Raw genomic sequence first — 9,014 nt, forward strand, 5'->3', positions numbered from 1 at the left:
TCCCTCCAAACATGAGCGGTGGGAAGGCGCTGGGAACATCCCGAACTGGGAGGCCGCCCGTCGCAGCCTCACCCTGGATCTGGGCCACACCAGCCCTGCGGCTCTGCCCCTTTTTCCAGCTCTGGTGATGTGATCAATTCTGATCACAGCAACCACAGTGGGATAACCCAGGAGAACAGATCCCAAAGGACTTCTGCTGGAGGCTGGGGCACAGGGCAGGCTGGGCCTTTCCCTTCAGGGAGGGGACGGGAGCAGCCACAGCTGAACCCACCAGCTGGGAGATGGAACTGCTCTGAGCTTGAAATTGGGGAAGACAGCATTCAGGACAGTGTATAAAAATACTCAACATTTCTTGAGCGTTCACAATGAGACAGGCCCTGTTCTAAGCACTTGACATGGAGGTAATGTTCTAAGCACTTGACATGGAGGTAAATCATTTAATTCTCACAGAGAGGAAACTGAGGTTCAGAGAGGGGAAGTGACTGGCCCAAAGTCACACAGCTGGTGAGTGGCTGAGTCAGGACTTGAACCCAGGTAAGCTGGCTCTGGAGTCCATGCTTTTAACTGCTTTTCTCCCCTCTGGGCCTTCCAAGCCCAGGAGGCTAATATAAATTAGGGGAGTGAGCACTGGGTTGAGGGTCAGTACCCCTTTGCCATTTCCAGGCATGTCACCCAGCAAGACCACCTCGGTGAGCTCAGCTTCCTTACCTGCAAAATGGGGGTCATGATAGAACACACACGGCCAGGGTTGAGGTAAGGATTAGTAATAACATACTGTAGTGACTGGGGCTCAGTAACGCCTCTAAATTATGAAACTAACATATGCACATGGTAAAATAATATGGTATAAAAGGGGACACAGTAAAAAGTGAGGTCCCCCTCCTACGTCACACCTGTAATTCTTCTCCCCACAGTTAACCACCATCAAAGCTTTTGTGTCACCTTCTGGAAATTTTCCACGCACATAAAGAAAGAGAAGCTGAATAGGGCAGTGGTTAAGGACAAGAACTGCCTGGTCCAAACCCTGGCCCTGCTGCTTACCAGCTATGTGAAGCTTCGGCAAGTTACATGTCATATGGGGTTAATAAAACTAAGTCCCTGTTTTATAGGGTAGTTGTGAGGATTAAATGAGTCAATCTATGTAAAGCATTTAACAAATTCTCTGGCACATGGTCATCTAATAAATATACACATACAGTGGATCCTTTCTGGTGGACATTGAAGTAGCCTTTTGCTATCACAAACAATGCTGCAAGACATGTCCTAGTCTACCTGTCATTGGGCACAAGTGCAAGAATCTCTGTGCGATAAATTCCTGGTGGAGAAATTGCTGGGTCAAACAGTAGTGCCCTTGTAATTTCAACTAAGTTGGGGATGAGTCAATCCTCACAGCAGGCAGGGCAGAGGAAAAGAGGTCCACAAAGCAGGGAGGATGAGGGAAGAAGCAGGATGGTTCTGTCTCTGAGGTCCAGGGAGGGCCGTGCCTGCCCCTGCAACCCAGTGGATACAGCAGCTCCCCAGGCCCCTGGCCAGGCAGATGGAGGGTTTAATTTTATCCAGATTGTCCCCATAAAGGTTTTATAGGGAATTGGCTGATTGGATTAGAGGAGCAGGAGCCCCTAATGAGCAGTGGCTGATTAACAAAATGCTGAAGCTGAACAATTTTCCCTTGCCACCATCCACCACGGCAGCATCCAGGCTCTGATCGGGATCCCCTGGCCGCCAAAGACACTTCAGAATGTATATGCCTTCTCTGAACATTCCTCTAGGTCCCAGACATCCCAGAAGAGGTAGAGAGCAAGGGGTCAAGAGCACAGGTTTGGGGGTAAGACAAAAGGTCTCTGTCTGCTGAAATTACTGTGAGACCTTGGACAAGTCACTCCCCTCCCTGAGCCTCAGAGAATAATGGGGCCTGCATTCATGGGGTTGTCATGAGGACTAAAGGAAGTCAAGCGCATGAAGTGCTCAGTACAGTGTCTGGAACAGAGAGCCTAATAAATGGTAGCTGGCGATGGGGTGAGGGGGAGGGATAAATTGGGAGATTGGGATTGACATATACACACTACTACATATAAAATAGATTAATATAGCACAAGGAACAATTCTCAATACTCTGTGATAACCTATATGGGGAAAGAATTTTTAAAAGAGTGGATATATGTGTATGTATAACTGCTTCACTTTGCTGTACAGCAGAAACTAAACACCACATTTTAAATCAACTATATTCCAATAAAATTTGTTTTAAAAAAATTGGTAGCCCAGAACGTAAGGATGAAGAATAAAGCCGGCTACTCTGGATCCCACCGCAGAAGGCCCTGAGAACAAGGTACATAGTTACAGCTTCCCACCTTCATGTTATGGGAGCATTTTAGCAGTTGCCTCAACTACCTCCTAGGGAATGCGCCAGGTTTCCCAGTCCGAGAAATGGGTTGTGTGATTTACGTTTCCAAGTAAGCTTTAAAGGACTTACTGGAGCTGATACTCGGCTTTGTGTCTGATCCAAAAGGGCAAATTGACAGTGAGAACCTTCAGATGGGAAGGAGGGGAAGAGCTCAAAGGAAGTTCCCCCCCCACACACACACCCATTCCTCCTTTGATCTGAGACCCACTTTTCTGAGTAGTCCCACGAGTCACAACAGCAAGTACCCCATTGATCTAGGCAGTAGCCGGTTAAGAGCACAGGCTCGGGGGCAGGGAGGTAAGGATTAGACTATTCCAGCGTGAGTTTTCGCGCCTGTGAGTTCACTTCTCCGAGCCACAGGCCCCTTCCTCACCTGTAAAAGCGGGATGATAATGGTTTCAAAGGCTGACGGACGCGCATTCTGGGGTCAGGCACTGCCGGGGCGCACACTCGCCGCCGCCAAGCGGATCTCCTGGCCGGGGAGGCAGCCGCTGTCCACACCCCAGCGGGCAGATTCCCCCGCGGCCTCCCGCGCCGCGCGCCGGGGACCCGGGTGATTGCAAACAGCCACCGGCCTCATTAGGAGACGTGTAATTAGCGGCTGGCGCAGCCGGATTAAACACCGGCTAATTACCACGGGGAGCGGGCTGAGCCGCCGGCGCCGCCCCTCCCGGCCGCCCGGGACCCTCGTGGGGCCTCCAGGCAGGCCGAGCGGCCTAGTCGGAGGAGCGGAGGCCCAGGACCGCCCCGCTGTGCTTCCCCTGGGGCTATGCCTGCGGGTAGCGGTAAATCATTCGCTCAAATCTGCGTTTACTGTGCACTCACTGTGCCAGGCGTTTGCCCACGATATCTGGTTTAAATTTCACATGCACCCATGAGGGAGGAACCATTATTATCCTGTTGCACAGATGAGGAAACTGAGATCTTGGAGACGCGAATTAACCGCCTCACAGCACGTGGCTGGTAAACGACGGAGAGGAGATTCTAATTTACGTCTGTAGTCTCTCCAGTGTATACGAAGTGGACAGCGAAACCGTGCACCGGAGGACATCAGCGGTGTGGACCGGAGCAAGGACCACGGAGTCGGATGGCCTGGAGTTCGAATTCTGACCCTGCTCCTTATTGGATGTGTGACTTTGCTGAAAGCCCCAACGGCATCTATGAAATTGGCGCGGTGTTTGGATTAAGTGAGTTGAAGGCTGGGAAGTGTTAGGGGAGTTACTTTAGGGACGGGAGGGGAGGGGGGAAGCTCAGAGGCTGAGACTTTCTCCACGCACTACGAGTCTCTGACGCCCCCTGCTGACCAAAGGAGGACGCTGGCGGGAACAGTTTTTGGATAAAGAGGTGGTTCTTGGGTGAGGGGCAAAGAGCCCTGGTCCCTCAGCAGGACCACTGCTCTCCCTCTTCCCCTTACTTCCTTAGCATCCCTCTTTTAAGGTGACTTAGAGTGAGAGATGGAAAAATTGAGAACTCATTCCAGATCTTGCAAACAATCGGTTGTGAAACCCGACTCCCTTCAGGGACCTCACAGAGCCCACCAAGTCCATGACAGGTCTACAAATAATCAGGGATGGATATAAAGAGCTTGTTACAAGGCTAGGCATCAAAGTGCTGGGTATAACAAAATCTGGAACTAATTTAAACGTCCATCGTGGGAATATTGACCAGTTTAGCAGCTGAAAAATAACCTTGAAGAACAGTTGACATTAAAATATAGTCAAATGACAAGAATGAATCGTACAAATATGTTGAGAGAAAGGAGCCAGACGCGCACACACAAACATGCTGTTGGAGATTTATATTTATATGAAGTTCAAGGACAGGCAAAGCTAATCTATCATGATAGAAGTCAGAATAGAAGCCATTTCTGGGAAGGTTTATGGCTGGGAGAGGGCACAGGAACCTTCCTGGGTGCTGGAAATGCTCTCTTAATGTGGGCAATGGTTGCAAAAGTCTATACGTATGTAAAAATTCAATGAGTTGTACACTTAATATGCGCTTTATGTATGTTATGCCACACTAAGACAATTTTTAAAAAAGATATTCAAGGGGAAAAAAAGAAGAGTACTAAACAGTATGATCCTATATATATATATATTTTGTCTGCTTTGGGTCTTGTTGCTGCGCGTGGGCTTTCTCTAGTTGCGGCGAGCGGGGGGCTACTCTTCCTTGCGGTGCACAGGCTTCTCATTGTGGTGGCTTCTCTTGTTGTGGAGCACGGATTCTAGGCACGCGGGCTTCAGTAGTTGTGGCACGCAGACTCAGTAGTTGTGGCACACAGTCTCAGTAGTTGTGGCACACGGGCTTAGTTGCTCCACGGCATGTGGGATCTTCCCAGACCAGGGCTCGAACCCGTGTACCCTACATTGGCAGGCGGATTCTTAACCACTACACCACCAGGGAAGTCCAGTATGATCCTATTCTTAAAAAGAAAATAAAAGGAAAAATATAATTTAACATACGGCAGAAGTTCTCATCTCATACTTTTTTTTTGTTTCAGGACCCCTTTTCACTCATTAAATTATTGAGGATCCCAAAGAGCTTTTGTTTTGTGGGATATATTGATACTTACCATGTCTGTTAAAACTGAGAAATGTTTAAAACACAATACACAATTCTCTTAGCCATCAGAGCAATAATGTCAGCACTGTTATATGGCCTCTGGAAAACTTCACTGTCCACTCTGAGACAGTGAAACAAGTAACATCTTAGTATTATTATGAAAGTAATTTGATCTTGGGGACTCCCTGAAAGAGTCTCAGAAAACCCAGTGCTTCCTGGACCTCACTGGAGAACTGCTGGCACAGGGGGAAAATGAAGGAAGAAAACCCACTACATTATAAATTATTCTCTCTCGGTGCTGGGATTATAATTTATTTTTATTTGCTTCTTTGTGCATTTCTGTTCCACACAGAAAATATAAAGACCACGGATGGTTTTTGCAAACAAAAAACAAGACAATACACCCGACTCCATAAGGTTGTTGAAAGGCCTAAGCAGTAATAACATATTTGGCTGTATGGGGAAATTAAACCGAGCTCTAATCTGAAAATAAGGGTCTGATTTCCCCTTTGTCAATCCCTGGCCTATGAGTGCCTTCAAAAGTTCCACCGTCCATCTTGGGGAGAAAATATAAGTGCACACACGACTGTGTTGCAAGCTAATAGAAGGTAAACGTCCTGGAGGTTGCAAATGCCGCGGCTGCGTCCTACACAGCGGTGGAAACTCCAGCGTGGGGCGTAACCACCCATCACAGCACAAGGTGTTCAATGTTGGAATCCAGCTCCCAAACAACTCAATCAGCGAAGAGCTGAGCAGGCCGCCTGCGCTCCTCAGAGGGAGGCGGCGCTCGAAGGAGACCGACACGGGACTCCGCCTACATTCTAGCTCCGCCTCTCTCTCTGAGTGGCTGCCAGGACAACTTCCCATTGGCCGCCGACCAGAAAGCAGACATCCGGTTTGCAGATCCGGCTGCTGGAGGCGGAGGCCGCAATGGTGCGGTTCAAACACAGGTAAGCAGACCCTTGCCCGGTCCCCGGCGGCCTGGCCCCGCGCTCACCGCCCTCTCGCCCGCCTTAGGTACCTGCTCTGTGAAGTGGTGTCTGACGACCCCCGCTGCCGCCTGAGTCTGGAGGACCGAGTGCTGGGCGGCCTGGTACGGGACACGATTGCCCGCGTGCACGGGACTTTCGGCGCGGCCGCCTGCTCCATCGGCTTCGCGGGTGCGAGGGTGCTGGGGAACCGGGGTCTGGCGGGACGTGGAGGGGGCAGTAGCCAGAGGAGGGAGAAAGAAGGGGCACAAGCGACCCCAGCAACTGCCAAGCCCTGTGCACAGCCCTATGTAAGATATTATCCTTTGGGACTTTGCTGGAGGTCTAGTGGTTAAGCCTCCTCGCTTCCAGTGCAGGGGGCGCGAGTTCGATCCCAGGAGGGGGAACTAAGATCCCACATGAGGGGGGTGGGGGTGGGGCAAAAGAAATAAAAAAAAGATATCGTCCTTTTTAGGAATCTCGGATCCGAGCCCAAGGTCTGCGTGAGTCCAGAGTTAGGCGGAGAGCTAAGAGCAGTAAGCAGTGAGACTTTGGGCAAGAACCCCCTGTACCTATTTGACATATGTATTGAGTTTAACAGGATGGTGAAAATTAAATGAGGGAAGCCGTGTATGGTTCTAAGTTACTTAACTGGTTACGTTGACATCACATGGAAAAAACATTGTCAAGATTAACCCTGAAAAGGGCCTGTGAAGTACAGAATGTGTGTAGGTAAATGTAGAAGGCCCTTTCAACAGGCACACTATGTAAACTCATTCTCTTACCATCTACTCAAAATTGAATCCAGTATAAGGAATACACGTAGGCACAACTCTCCTACATCAGGTGAGACCCAGATGGCTGCTACAAGAACCTGCATAGCCCAGTTGCAGAGCAACTTGCTTTTCAGCCAAAGGTTTTCTGAGGAAGATGGATCTATACGCTCCCCACCCATTCATTAACTAGTCAGTCGATTAGAAGACCGTTTTAAATTCTGAATTCACCAATTCTGAGTGGTGTGTGAGGCACTGGATGTTGTTTCTCTCCCTTCTGTAAATGGTCTGTCCTAATTTTTTTTTCTTCAGAAATCAGTTCTTGCTTACTGATGCATCCCAGCTGCCACTGCCTTGAAGGATCTCTAGCGCATAGGCTCTCAATTACCCCAAGATGTTTAACCCATTCCCGAGAATCCAGAGTTTCCCCAAATGATTTTTTTTTTCCTGCTGTAGTGCGATACCTCAATGCCTATACTGGAATAGTGCTACTTCGATGCAGGAAGGAATTCTACCGGCTTGTGTGGTCAGCTCTTCCCTTTATCACATACTTGGAGAACAGAGGACACCATTACCCGTGTTTTCTCAACACCTTACACGTGGGAGGTATGGGTGCATGTGATATGTCTCATTTCCAATAGGTAACAAGTTCAGTGTTCAGTCTTCAATGGTGGGTGGGTCTTCCTGCTCTCCTGCCAAGAGCAAGATACTTTTTCCTAGCTCTGCAAGACTCTTGAGGCAAACACTTTTCACAAGCTGTTGACCACAAAGCTCTTTCATGTGCCAGGTACAATCAGAACATGTCAGAAGTTCCTGATTCAGTACAACAGGAGACAGCTGTTGATCCTGTTGCAGAACTGCACTGATGAAGGTAAGGCACGCTAGCCCTGTGCCCACTGAGCAAGTGACTGGCCTCCACCTCCAGCTGAATGAAAGGCCACTCCCAAAGACATCTTTAATCACCCGTACTGTACTTTCTTCAGGAGAACGAGAGGCTATCCAGAAGTCTGTCACAAGAAGCTGTTTACTAGAGGAGTCATCGGCTGGGGAGGAGCTTTCAGACAGTGGTGGTGAGGAGACTGCTGAGGCAATGGAGTGAACCTCTACAGACTGCCCTGTGCCCCAGCCTCAGGGCCCACTTGTTGGGACAGGACATTCTGGGAGGCAACAGCATCTTCTGTACTTCTCAAACAGGATGACTGCTGACCAGAGGCCAAGTGACCAGCTCAAAATGGACTTATTTGCTTAAAACTAATCGAAGTCACCTTTACCCAGCATTGCCTGGTTAAGTAGTTCTGGAGGTTGTGAAGCCCCTGGAGTTATAGACATCTTTGTATCTAACTGCCTGGCTGAGAGCAGGTTTAATAAATGTATTTGGCTTCTGTAGTATTTAGTGCGCATGTGAAGTTCATGCTTGGCCTAGTCTCTTTCACCCGTCCACCCTCGGCCAGAAAACTGGCTCCCCATGTGGTACTAGATGCACAGCCTCCCACTTGAAACCTTGTACCCCTGCCCCTAGGATGGGCCCTAAGTAATCCAGGTTATTCAGAGTAGCAGTTTTAGTGAGACACAGCAACTAAACTGGCACAGATCTATAGCTGGTCTCAGTACTGACCCACAGAACCTTAAGAATTCCAGATTCCTTGCCAATACTTAACCAGGTAACCTGACAAAAAATACAGTTCTTGCAGTTTTGAGTGGGGAAAAAACCTGGTCTCACCTGACCTCATTATTACAAAGTCAAGTAGCAGCCGCCAACTTCTGGTAGTTTTCCGCAGTTCCACCCTTCCCCATTGCCTTTTACCTGCCTGGTACCTGAAGGCAGGTGAGACAGTGCACTCACAGGAATTAGGAGGGACAAGAGACTATGATCAGTTTTGATCTGCTACCTATGAAAGACATTTCTAGGACCTATTTTCTCCTTAATGAAATGGACATCACTCAAAGTCCCTTAAATATTTAACAAAGATTTGTGATTTTTTGCTTCACATGCCCCTTCACCCAGAAGAGTTCCTGACCCAGGATCTCTTCCTTTTAAGAATGGGAGGTTAGAGTTAAACCCAGCTCAAGAACCCTTTAGGCCTGACACTAGGAAAGACATTACTCGAATTGCTCAAGTTCATAGTAGCTATTAATCTATTAAGAAGTATAGGTCTGGGCTTCCCTGGTGGCGCAGTGGTTGAGAGTCGGCCTGCCGATGCAGGGGACATGGGTTCGTGCCCCGGTCCGGGAAGATCCCGCATGCCGCGGAGCGGCCGGGCACGTGAGCCATGGTCACTGAGCCTGCGCGTCCGGAGCCTGTGCTCC

The 9,014-nt window shown here is 49.1% G+C and overlaps 1 protein-coding gene across 1 annotated transcript; it reads left to right on the forward strand.

The window, feature by feature from the left end:
• The first annotated feature begins 5,864 nt into the window (after window positions 1–5,864).
• On the forward strand, window positions 5,865–8,092 carry POP5 (POP5 homolog, ribonuclease P/MRP subunit). The gene is made up of 5 exons (XM_029216962.1): window positions 5,865–5,916; window positions 5,984–6,126; window positions 7,164–7,313; window positions 7,495–7,578; window positions 7,691–8,092. Exons 1-5 carry the CDS (start codon window positions 5,897–5,899, stop codon window positions 7,804–7,806), a joined length of 513 nt encoding a protein of 170 aa, XP_029072795.1. The 5' UTR covers window positions 5,865–5,896; the 3' UTR covers window positions 7,807–8,092.
• The last annotated feature ends 922 nt before the right edge of the window (window positions 8,093–9,014 follow it).

Source organism: Monodon monoceros, unplaced genomic scaffold (assembly GCF_005190385.1).
Source record: "Monodon monoceros isolate NGI ecotype Baffin Bay Population unplaced genomic scaffold, NGI_Narwhal_1 Super_Scaffold_1, whole genome shotgun sequence".
Lineage (NCBI taxonomy): Eukaryota > Metazoa > Chordata > Mammalia > Artiodactyla > Monodontidae > Monodon > Monodon monoceros.